Raw genomic sequence first — 12,414 nt, 5'->3', positions numbered from 1 at the left:
TTTTTTTTACGTGTTTATTTGTTGGAGCATTGGGGTGCTCAGTGACAACGTCATCCGTACACGCCGGAAAAGTGGAAGGCTGGAAGTTCATCACGCTGAGCTGGCTGTTTTGGTGGAAGCGAGTGTCTGGATCGACGAGGTTGGTAGTGCAATCCTTTCACACGACAGGAGTTTTAGTTCACGGCGGGATTGATTGCGATAACTGGTGCTACGTCACCTAGCAAGTTAGCCATCCATATTTTCCTATTACTGAACAACATCGCTTTTTAGCGAGAGAGACCGAACTGCTTCTTCGACGCCATGGACAACGCCAATCAAGGTAACTCGTTTGGCAAGTCGTTGATTGTTGTGACCTAGTTGGTCAATGTAGTTTTTGTTTACATTATGATTATAATATTAACCTTTGAACAAATAGCATATTGTTAGTGAATGTCAAAGTCGTTTTATTGTGTGGTCATCGTTAGCTAGCTAGTCAAGTACTTACAGATTCGTTTCTAATGGTTCGCTTGTGGGCTACAGTACTAGTAGCTGTACAGAACTAAGAGTAAGACGAGGCCCCAACGGAACCGGAGCCGTTTGCCAATGTCACTCAGGTACATAAGTCAAGAAGAGAAAGAAGAACATGACTGGGCGAGCTTTAGCTCGCATAGTTGACCATCAACTGTCAGATTCGCTCGTTGTGCTAGAGCTAATTGTTTTTATCTTGAGCCCACACTCTACTGTCTGAGTGTATACAGAAGAAACAGTTTCACCACAAGAACGAATAACATTGTCAACGTAGGCGTGTAAACAAACAGCAAGTCTACATATGAAATCGTCAAAAGCTAGAGCTAGCTACTGTCCAATGTTAGCGTAGTTAGCAACAGCTAACTGGCCATCTATTATTACCTAGTTACTCTTGTAGGTAGCTAGCAATTTAGCTAAGCTAGGTATCATTTTTAGCTAGCTCGAACAATGACATTACCAAAGAATGCAGCTCAGCTGGTTGGTGGTGGTGTAAGTAAGCGAGCTTGCTCGATCAGAATGATGCCACAAATGGCTGTCGATTCGTGGAACACACCCTCTTTGCCAATAAAGGAGAATAGCTAAATGTGTGGGTCACTTACAGTATACTGCTAGGAAGTAAAACGATTCAAATTTAGTTTTTCGGCCCAACTGTTAAAGCTAATCAGCTGCTTAAATACATGTATAATGATCACTGAGACGAACTAGCTGAATGACGTGCGAGAGCTGTCATTTTCAACGGCGTCATGTTATGCAGCCATGTTTACTAGTTTTGTCTGTCTGTAACACATTTATTAAGAACTGAGGAAATACATGTCGGTTTTTGGTGGTTATGTCGGACGGGTTGGCACTTTTCGTTAAGTTTATTCCACGTTGTCCCTGACGATCGGAAAAGATTTGGGTCCCTCGAATAGACCCTCAAAAGTGGGATAATTTAACCTTCAGTTATGTTGTCGGGTGCCTGTCTATCAGAAACAAACCACTCTTCGTTCTTTGCCTCTGTGCCAAATTTAAACCACAATATTTTTAAGTCTCATAATGCACTGCAACCGGTCAGTCAGCCGTTGCCAGATGTGGGTGTGTTATTACGCAAGGCAAATGGACTGTGTCAGTGTCACTGATTGTCCTATTCTAGTAATCCCATCCCAGGGTGCTGCACAGAAAACAATGGGCCATTTAAGCTCTTTACAGATTCACTGTTAGGCAGTGTACAGTAGGAGCAATTGGCTATTGGTAATGGTAAGGCCTGCAGCACACAAACACATATAAACACTATATAAAAACAATAACGTTTGAGCTTGGCTCACCCTATACAGTAAGTGAGAGCTCTTACGACCACGAGAAAGCTTTTTGCCTCCATGGTGTGCCTCTTGGGTTACTGTCTGAGTGGCTGTAATTGCGCTGCTCTCCCTGGCCGGAAACCTTCTGGCAGCATCCTTTCCTTGTCATCAGGAGGTGTGTGTGTGTGTGTGTGTGTGTGTTTTAAGTGGTGGAAGATGGTCGAGGATGGCCGCCTCTACAGAAGAAGGCATTTAGCAGCCACAGCAACCAAGAGAAAGTGGCTGAGTAACTGCTTCATCATAAATATGCCACCCACCCACCTCCTCCCGTCTTTCTCTGCCTAGATATCAACCTGAACTCCCCCAACAAGGGCCTGGGAGGGAGCGGGGCCCTGGCCGACATGTCTGCGGAGGGGGCGGTGGGGAACGCGGCCCACGTCCTCCCCCCTGGCCTCTCAGAGGAGGAGGCTGAGGAACTACGGGCTGAGCTCCTGAAGGTATCGTACCACGCGACAGACACTTACCAGTCCCAGTAGGTTCGTTCCAGGTCTGTGAGGGTTCTCTCAGACAACAATACCTTAACACAGGCCTCCGTGATGATAAGCGGCTGGGGGGGGGGGGGGGGGGTCTCGGTACGTTACACAGTAATGGCACCGATTAGCTTCAGTGGTAATCTAACCCATCAGCCAAGGATACCATATCAGTCTCTGCACATGACCCACCCTCTGAACCACCCTCTATCCAGAGAGGAAGCTAGTCTCCCCCTTCAAGAGACCCTGAACCCAGACCCACCCTGGTCCCCCCCCCCCCCCCCCCCCTGCTGTGTCTCCAGGTGGAGGAGGAGATCAACACCCTGCGACAGGTGCTGTTGGCCAAGGAGAAGCACGCCACCGAGCTGAAGAGGAAGCTGGGCCTGAGCCCTCTCAACGAGCTCAAGCAGAACATCACCAAGGGCTGGCAGGATGTCCAGACCTCCAACGCGTACGTCCACTTCCTGTCCACTCCTGCCTAGCTACACTACCCTTCTGCCCGGACACGTGTACACCTCTAGACTTTTAATGTGTCGGTGTAAGAGAGAGACAGTTTAAACAAGGCTAGTTTAAATTAAGGTTACACCACCAACCCAATTCTTTTGAATTGAGGATGAATGTGTGTCCTTTTTCTGTTCTGATTCATATGATCTGACCTATAAAGTATCGATGTGTTCACTTCTCTCAAGCAGACTTGGTCCAGAAACAAGCCTTAGTACATAGGCTCTGATGAGAAAGGCCTGTTTACACATAAGCATAGAAGTAGGAAGGTAGATAAGGGCTTGTTGCTCGACAGCACTTTGGTTCACAAAGGATAGTGTCTGCTCCGGATTGTTGTCCAGGGATCCATGACCAGAATCAGACGCAAGCCTTACACGACGGCGGAGTGGAATAGAACAAAATGGACGGTGTGCTAGATGGTAGATGGTGTGAGGATAGAAGTGACTATCTCCCCTGGGGGGGGGGGGGGGGGACCTGAGGTGCAGTGGTGAGGTGGCTGAGTGTTTGCAGCTGAACCCAGTCTCTGTTTCCAGCTATGTGAAAACCACTGAGAAACTGGGCCAGTGGAACGAGAAGCTTTCTGGCTCTCAGTTGTGAGTCGACTGTGTTTGCTCGCACAATCTTACTATGCAACGTGTGCAGTGTTATTTCTCTATCTCTTCTCTCCTCTACCTTTCTCTCCTCTCTCTCCCCATCTCCCACAGTGTTTCTCTCCATCTCTCTCTCTCTCTCTCTCTCTCTCTCTCTCTCTCTCGCAATCTCTCTCTCTCTCTTGCAATCTCTCTCTCTCGCAATCTCTCTCTCTCGCAATCTCTCCAAGCCTGAACCCGGACCACAATTCTCTCACTGCACTGTGACCTGCCTGCAGAATGTCGACTCATGGGGAATGTTTGCGTTCATCGCCGCCTCAGCCGTCCCCGTGGCTCCTGGCCTCGGCTGTTTGATCAGCAGCATTGACACAGGCCTCTCCTCCACCAGCTCAGACAGCAGGAGGAGTGGGGCAGCCCTGGGCTGGAGCAGGCCTCGCTCCTCCTGTCTGCACGGCTCAGTGGGACTGTTAGAGGCTGTAAGGGGGGGGGGTGGGTGATAACATTTAGTCATTTTAAGGGATCTCATGAGGGATGAGAAGAGGATAAGGTGGCCCTGAAGCGTTCTCATTGCCTCGCCATTTTATTCATTGACATTCTCGATCCATTTCGCATTCGGTTTTGTTTTGCTTGTCTCCTCTCTATCCTCAGCTCTCTGTGCTTCTTTAACGCGGGAGCCTGCCTTCCCTCCCGTGACCGCGTCCCTGCTTCAGAACAGCAGCTGTGTAGACTGCTTTGACCGTTTCCTCTTCTGAGTGAGCGGACCTACCCTCCCTGCCAACGTGACATGCTGGTTTCCACTTCCTCTATCGGAGACGGACTGCCATTTCCAATTGTGGATTTTAGGTTATAATAGTGACCCTACATTTTTTGTTTTCTGTGGAGAAAACTGTCCTACTGTGAATCCAGTGTCTTTTCAAGAGATCTTATCTCTTACTGTTGGCTGACCAGTTCCACTTTGGTTTAGGACTCACGCAATATGATGATTTGATTGGGGAACAGTTATGGGGATGAAAGCACAGAAGTGGATTCAGGTGCTGTTACAAGCATGCTGTGATTGGGTGGCCAACAGGACACGGAAGCTTCCGGGTTGCTTTCATGGGGCTAAAATTGTCAGCCAGGGTGCTGGGAAACTAGGCGTTTACCCTGCTCTGGCAAGTAAGCTGAGACAAGCACACACACACACACACACGCATACATAAAGGCGTACACACAAACTCACACCTCCAACCAGACAAACAGCCCAGACCCGCCGCCTGGTCATAGGAGCAGGAGATTGGAATGTGAGAAAGACAAGCCGATAAATAGGAGTCGAGAGAAGAGTGGGAGTGATCAGGCACAACAAAAGAGGTTGTCTGTTTCCTGGTCCCATGACTTGTCCTGCTTGCTGATGTGAAGAGGGAGCGTGCAGGCAGCCTCCCGGCCCAGAGTTACAGTGTGCCCGAGAACAGACCAGATAGTATGACACAACCTATATATTCATCTGTAAGACAGACTGCAGCCATGTCCCCTACTTATCTTCTTCCATCCCAGTCAGCTGTACGCGCCGCCTCCTCTGCTTGTAGCCTCGGTTGCTAGCCCTGAACCTGCAGCTCAAGGTGCCAACGTGTCCTCATTCCAGGAAGCTGTGTGGATCCGGCTGCTTCCTGTCAACACTATAGTGTGTGTGTGTGTGTGTGTGCGCGTGTGTGTGGGCATGTGGCAGTGCATTGTGTGCTTAGCTTTAATGACTCATCAAATAGGCCGTCCTGGTATACCGCTATGCTATCGAATGTGCTCGTTTTCGGAGATTCATCTACATCTCAAGGACTCACTCACCCCTCATTGGCCACGCTTGGAACCGCAGTGGTGCTCATATCCTGCCCTCTGACCCCTCCTAAACCCTAATAAAGCCCAGCTCCAGTCAGGGAGCCAGGCTCTCTCTATCCTCCAGGTGGAGAGAGACTGGGACTGGATAGGGGGCGAGGCCGTGTTGTCTTTTGCATGCGTGAGGACGTGAGGTGCAACAGCAGGCTGGCGGACCTGCCTGGTCTGCCAGGCTTGTCCTGGGGGGGGGCGCTAACACGAGCGCCGCGGTCAGTCTACTTGACGACGAAGTTGTAGGTTAGCTGTGCCCTGCTGGAATCTTTTTTATTTATTTTTGAAATCCTGGCTTGTGTGTGATTTTAAAGTGTTAAGTCTAACCTGCTTTCTTCTCCACCCCCCATCCCCCCCTTCCCCCAACTGTACAGTGAGAGGCTGGTCATGTTGTTGTTGTCACACTGTGTGTCCGTAGATATCTGTCTGCCTCCGCCACCCTGGATGACATAGCCCGCTCTGAAGCGTGAGTCCACACACTCATACGTACACTCACGCCTGCTTCTGGTTGACATAGTTGATTTAGGTGTGTGTGGGGGGGAGGGGGGGGGGTGGTGTGCTGGGGTCTCTTGTTGTGTGTGACTGCTTCTTGCTGTTGTGTTGTGACTGGGTGTGGTGCTGGTGAAGGGGGAGACTGGGGGCTGGTGTGAGGGGGGGAGACTGGGGGCTGGTGTGAGGGGGGAGACTGGGGGCTGGTGTCGGGGTGTGAGGGGGGCTGCTGGGGTGGTGAGGAGGTGTGAGGAAGGGGGATGTGGGACATGGTGGCCTTAGTGAGACGTCCTGAATATGCTCGGGTGTTTCTCTTTCCACTATGAACTCTGCTCTCCAGGCCGGTGTCCTATCTGTTTATTGATGAACTACCTTCCTACCCAGTCAGCCTCCTTCTCCATGATCAGTCATCGACCGTCTGTCTGACCAGAGGTCCATGCTGTGGTGTAGCTCTGGGCTCACAGGTGCTGTGAATGGAGAGGATGACCGCATAGCAGGCAGCTGGACGTGCTCACAGATCTGACAAACAACCGTTTACCGTTGTTTTATTTGTATTTTTTTATACACGCTTTTCCCAATGTAACATTACTGTTCAAGGTCACTCGTGTTGATGTGTGGTAATGTTCTAGATTATGGGACGGTTACTAGTTTAGTCTAGTCTGATCTCTAGCAAGTTTGTACCAGGTCTTGCTTAGCAGCATATCACCATATCCGTCTCTGAAGCAAACATTGACTTTAAATTCCTTCACCACACCCTGCATATTTTCCAACTGTATTAACTTGCCTAGTGTAGCTACAGGCCGCACACTATCACTGCCCTCGCCCCTGTAGTCAAGCAGAGCCTGCACATTATGACACATCATATCATGTGTAGAGGACACCTGTTGGCAGTGTGATCGTTGCGTTTATGTTTATCCTCCTATCCTGGTTCACGTAAGCTGCTGGGACCTGGCCTATTTACTACAGATGGTGATCCTGTGGTTACCGCAGGCCTTAGTGTGTGTGTGTGTGTGTGTGTGTGTGAGCTCCTGTGTGTCAGCCTGCCATTCTCTCAGATATCCTCCAGCTCCAGAATCAGCTCTCAGCCCCCCCCATCCCCCAGCTCCCTCACACAGATAACCTGAATGACCTGGTGGTTGTAGTCTAACACAGCAGCTAGATGAGCAGGAAGACATGTCTGCTATATTGACATGACTACTGAGTCTCCTCTGACCTAGTCCGTGGGCTGGAGGTGGAGAGCTATAGGACGTGGGGCAGATTTGATATCCAGAGCTGGAGAGGTGATTCTGGACAGGGTCACGGGGTCTTACCGACCTCTGTAGTTGACCTTTGAACCTTGAGGCCGACTCACTAACCCTTTAGTGGTTTAATGCTGCTTGCTTGTCATTGTCGAGGAAGCTACTCATCCAGCTGGGGGTCATTTCACACCCTTATCACTATGTCCTCATTGCTCTCTTTATGTCCTCCACCCCTCCCTCCCCCTCTGCCCCTCCCCCACCCTCCAGGTATAAGAAGACTCAGGAAACTCTGTCCCAGGCGGGCCAGAAGACCACTGCAGCCCTGTCCACGGTGGGCACAGCCATCAGCAGGAGGCTGGGAGACATGAGGTAAACCTAGCCTGGAGGATCCTCCCTGGACCCCCTCCTGGAGCTCTGACCCCTCCTCACTAACTCCCTCCTCACTAACTCCCTCCTCACTAACTCCCTCCTCACTAACTCCCTCCTCTCTTAACTCCCTCCTCACTAACTCCCTCCTCTCTAACTCCCTCCTCACTAACTCCCTCCTCACTAACTCCCTCCTCACTAACTCCCTCCTCTCTAACTCCCTCCTCTCTAACTCCCTCCTCACTGCCTCCCTCCTCACTAACTCCCTCCTCACTAACTCCCTCCTCTCTAACTCCCTCCTCACTAACTCCCTCCTCACTAACTCCCTCCTCACTAACTCCCTCCTCTCTAACTCCCTCCTCTCTAACTCCCTCCTCACTGCCTCCCTCCTCACTAACTCCCTCCTCACTAACTTCCTCCTCACTAACTCCCTCCTCACTAACTCCCTCGTCTCTAACTCCCTCGTCTCTAACTCCCTCCTCTCTAACTCCCTCCTCTCTAACTCCCTCCTCTCTCACTCCCTCCTCACTCACTCCCTCCTCACTCACTCCCTCCTCACTCACTCCCTCTCGAACCACCTCATGTTCCATCATACCAGCCTTAAAATGAATCTGGCCTCGTGCCTGTCATTAACTTTTTACACGTCCACCTCAGAAGTGTGTGTTATTTATGTTGCCATCCCCTTATTTACATTCCGGTATTCTTTATTGTTCCTGGCCTTTCAGCACCCGCCTGCATGCTTTACCTCTGTGTGTGTGTGTGTGTGTGTGTGTGGAAGGACCTTCCACATGGACCTTCCTCATGCATGTGCAGGACCTTCAGGCCAGCCCATGCATGCCCCCCTTGAAGCATCAGGCCCTTGTCACTACCTTCTCTGTCTCTGATTCTGCTCGTTTCTTGTCTGCTCGTTTACCTGTTTTGTTTAATTGTTTTTATCGCTGCGCTTGGTCTACAGAGCCCTGCCTTTCTCTAACTCCTTTGGGTAAGCGACTAAAACACCTGTATGTCTAAAGTCAACCCTCCTGGTCTATTTTTCCCAAAAATACCTTTTTCATTAAGTTGAAACAAAACGCTGCACATTCCAGCCCAACGCTTATTTTCTGTGTGAATATTCTGCTTGAAACGACTGCTTGGGAATGAGACCAATTTCAGAAATATTGTATGCTCCTTAATTGACCACCAGAGGGCAGTATTGTCTTTCCTGTGTGTTTGTGTTGATGCTGTAATGACTTATCTGCACCAGCAGAGGGCCTCACTGCTTCACCTGAGTGTGTGTGTTGGTTTCACTGCGCTTGCCTATCTAACACTGACACCTCTCTGTCTTCCTTTAATGCTTACAAAGTAGCAACTACTCCATTCGCCATTCGATAAGTATGCCGGCAATGAGGTAATGTAACACTGAGTGGATCAGCTTTCTCTCAATATTCTCTTCAAATGTTGCCTCGATGAGTCCGCTCGTACACCTTCCTGTGAAGGATACACTAGTATCTGCCTGAGACCTTCCATTGACTGTAAAAAAATAAATAAAAAAACCGACTAGCAAGGCTTACTTTCTTTGAGTAGCTGCATACTGACTGGAACAGTAGATGCTTTGTGAGGAGCGGGAGTCGCGTGCTATTCCACAGGTTCCTCCATCGTCAGGTTGGAGATTGAGTGTCTAAGCCCAGAGCTGTCAAGATGAGCGTGGCCTTGTTCCTGTCTATACCTCATTCTGACTTCCCTCTGCCCAGGAACACTTTAGGATGTCTAAATGATGAAATATACTGACTAATAGAATGACTCAAAGATATTAGTCAGCCTTATTTCATTATTACAGAGAACTACTATTGTACTGGGAGTTAAAGAAGTACCACAAGTACATAGAAGTATCTTCTATGTGTGTCTTATCTTTGTACCTTCGACTTTGTTAGACTTTGTACCTTTAGTATAGTTAGACTTGTTTAATTTTACATTTAAGACTTACATGATTTAAGATGTATTCTTATATGTTGAGTGTATGCACCTTCCTGCCAAAGTAAATCCCTTGTCTGTGCAAATTTTCATGGCAACAAACCCCTTTCTGATTCTGATCGGAGGTTTTCCTGGTTATACTCTCCTAGCGTCTAAGTGGCGTCTCTCGGCAGAGCTGATGGGGAGATTGAACATATTGTCATTAGTGTGAAGGCTTTAAGATGTACAATTTCCAGTGTGTTCATTTCCTAGTGGAAAAAATGTCAACATAACATAGATGTGTCATATTGAATGATTTGTGATGATCTGACATGGATTTTCTGATTGAACAGAAACTCGCAGACCTTCAAATCCTTCGAGGACAGAGTTGGAAACCTGAAGGTGAGAGGTTGTTGCCACGGTGACCTGTGGTGTTCCGGGAACTGGCTCCTCACAGCTCGTGGAATGTTCCCAGGAGAACATACTCTTAGTCTTACTACAAAGTTCCTGCCTATCTGTACATACCATTAGCCTCTGCAACTTGATTAGTTTGAAACCTTGAAAGGCCTTGACGTTGGTGACTGAGAGGATGTGAGCTGTGTTGTCATTGGAGGCACACAATGTGACTTACGGCAACAAGAGGGTTTGAGGAGAGCTTTTATGGAAGAGGTTTAAATGGAAAGACCTATAAACCTTTTTATAGATGTGTGTAAGCACTCCTACATGCACATCACTAACCCATGCTCTGTTCTGCCTATTACATTCCTCCCCCCCCCCCTCTCTCTCTCTGTCTCTCTCTTCCTTCCATCCCTCTTGCTCCTCTTCTTTCCCTCCCTCCTCCTCTCGCTCCCCTCCTCCCTGCGGTGCTGAACGTGTGTCCAGTACAAGGTGGTCGGGGCCAGAGGGAACGGAGATGTCGCCAACTCTCCAACCGAGGCCAACCCCGTCCAGGACAACGCCCCCTTCTGAAGCCCCGCCCCCCCACACGCCACGCCTCCCTGGGACTGACTGTGTCATCATCTCATTACCAAGTGACCCCTGACCCTTCACCCCTGACATCACCACACTCCGCTCCCCCTCCTCCTCTCAGCTAGTTCTCTCTCCCCTCCAGGCATAACCAATACACCCCCATACCTTACCCCCTTCACACCCGTTGAGATCTCACAAGACTAGATGGGTCTAAGCAGAGGTGGTAGTTTCTCTGATGAGAAAGGTGCATGTGTGTTGTCTCCCGGTCCTGTCATATCTCCTCTGGCTCCTCCCTCCTGCCCTCAGCCTTCTGCTGTAAGGGCACGGGCCGTTCATCTCAACTGTACAAAACACCACTGCAGCAACCACACCCTGAGGTCACTTTCTCCATACCACAGGTTGTAAAAAAAACAAACAAATAAAAAATAGTTTAAACCTTAACCATTTTGTATTATAAACTATTTTACACGGCTTTGCATAATGTTTTTACATAACTTTTATCTATACATATAAATATATATGAATAAATATATTGTAAACAATATTGCCAGCTGGCATTCATCGGTAGGTAAGGGGACTGGTAAACAAAACTGAAAACAAAACAACTTTAAAATGGGAGTGAAAAGAAAGAAAAACACTATTGATCCTCGTTTCTGCCTTCAGCATAGTCTTCAGTTTGTTCATTGTTGTTTATTTTTTATTTTTTTACACAGAATACAATGTGAAGCAATGCTTTGCTCTGGTGAATGTGGAACTCTTATCGGCCTTACTATTCCTCTACTTAAATTTTGTTTCCTTATGCTAGTAGATAACATGTTAGACTTGTGTTTTGTTTCAGTCTCTGAAGTTGAACTGGGGAGAAATTCTTGTGTGAGGAAGAAGGTGGTTCCTGTTCTGTTTAGAGTAAACGCATACTTTTCTGGTGCCACATCTGAAGTGAATAATTGTCAAATACAAACATTCTGCTGCAGTCAGAAAGATTTGTTCCCATGCCTCCAATCCTGAACACACAAAACACTCCCCACCTTATTTCTACTACATCCACTGCAACACACACACACACACAGTCAATACTGTTAGTACCCCGTACACTTCCTCTTTTTACCTTGTGCACTTATCCAGCCTACATACTAGTAATGACTGACTATTAGAAACAGCCACCCGGCTGCAAAAGTGAAACGACATAGAAAAAGAATCTGCGAGAGTCAGGTAGCACCGCCACTTTGTCACTGGATATGAAGTTGTGTACAGTTGCCCTGCTTGGTGTTCTGCCCCGGGGAGAAGGGTGGTTGTTTTTGCCTTTTGTGTGTCTTTTTCTTTTTAAATCATCAATGTGTTTGTGTTGACCGTTATGGTGGTGAAAGACTAGGTGATGTATTGACTTGTTTTCCCTTTTTCTTCGGGTGCAGTTCAAAGTTTATTTGTATTTAATTGCCATAGGTGAAATATTGCCAATATTTGATACCTGTTACAATGCCTCTCTTCCTGTCCTTCCTCCTTGATGAAATCCCTGAGTTGTGCCACGGCAAGATGAAAAGACAGTTGTCAGTTTTTGCTTTTGTAGAGCTTACGATATGCTTTGGGGATGAGGAAATGCACAATATGGGGACACCATGAATGGAATTTGTGAAACACGAAATAAGGGCATGGTTTTATGTGCCAGCAAGCCTATTCATAAAAGTTGACTGATTTACACCATATAGCTTTATTAGGTTGTAAGCCTAGTAGTAGTAGTAGTAGTAGTAATAGTAGTAGTAGTAGTAGTAGTGTATATAAAGGGAGCAGACAGGAGATATTGGCAGACAAATTACAATGTTTTAGTTTGTTGTATATGTTTGGGTATCAATAAAGCATTCCTTTAAACAAATAGTCTTGTGTGGTTTTTATTGGAAAAGGGTGCAATATTATGATTTTTTCCATCAGATTTTTCTGTCACTTTGTAGCCTATCTATAATTGTTCTTTTTTTAAAGTGTAATGTTTTCAAAGAAGTTTGCAGGGTTCCTGCGCGTCTTAATTCTGGGGTAAATTTCTTAAATTTAATGTCAGGTCTAAAAAAGTTTTCCAGAAACGCTGGCTGCAGAAAGTTATTTTAAAGTAGCAAAAAAAAGTATGGAGTCGTAGACTACAAAGCGGAGCTCTTGAGTCCAAGGTTCAAATTTCAGG

General features: G+C 47.6%; 1 protein-coding gene across 6 annotated transcripts; it reads left to right on the top strand.

Moving 5' to 3' along the window:
* Positions 1-22: 22 nt before the first annotated feature.
* On the top strand, positions 23-12,117 carry tpd52l2b (tpd52 like 2b). Of its 6 annotated transcripts, none has more exons than XM_084679126.1 (9): positions 23-139; positions 271-319; positions 2,130-2,281; positions 2,617-2,765; positions 3,349-3,408; positions 5,678-5,725; positions 7,254-7,355; positions 9,635-9,683; positions 10,170-12,117. In XM_084679126.1, exons 2-9 carry the CDS (start codon positions 301-303, stop codon positions 10,248-10,250), a joined length of 660 nt encoding a protein of 219 aa, XP_084535252.1. In that variant the 5' UTR covers positions 23-139; positions 271-300; the 3' UTR covers positions 10,251-12,117. The 6 variants fall into 6 exon arrangements, with proteins under 6 accessions (XP_084535252.1, XP_084535251.1, XP_084535253.1 ...); XM_084679125.1 differs by having other exon boundaries at positions 10,164-12,117; XM_084679127.1 differs by lacking the exon at positions 3,349-3,408 and having other exon boundaries at positions 10,164-12,117.
* Positions 12,118-12,414: the final 297 nt, after the last annotated feature.

This window comes from Hypomesus nipponensis, chromosome 18 (genome assembly GCF_054491055.1).
Source record: "Hypomesus nipponensis isolate SF chromosome 18, ASM5449105v1, whole genome shotgun sequence".
Lineage (NCBI taxonomy): Eukaryota > Metazoa > Chordata > Actinopteri > Osmeriformes > Osmeridae > Hypomesus > Hypomesus nipponensis.
The sequence above is the reverse complement of the archived record's forward strand: the minus strand, read 5'-3'. Positions and strand labels throughout refer to the sequence as shown.

What these genes read in the sequence shown, in the direction of transcription:
- tpd52l2b (XM_084679125.1), top strand. An exon ending in GATGTCCAGACCTCCAACGC is followed by an intron (nt 2,766 to 3,348) that starts GTACGTCCACTT and finishes CTCTGTTTCCAG; the next exon opens with CTATGTGAAAACCACTGAGA. An exon ending in GACATAGCCCGCTCTGAAGC is followed by an intron (nt 5,726 to 7,253) that starts GTGAGTCCACAC and finishes CCCACCCTCCAG; the next exon opens with GTATAAGAAGACTCAGGAAA.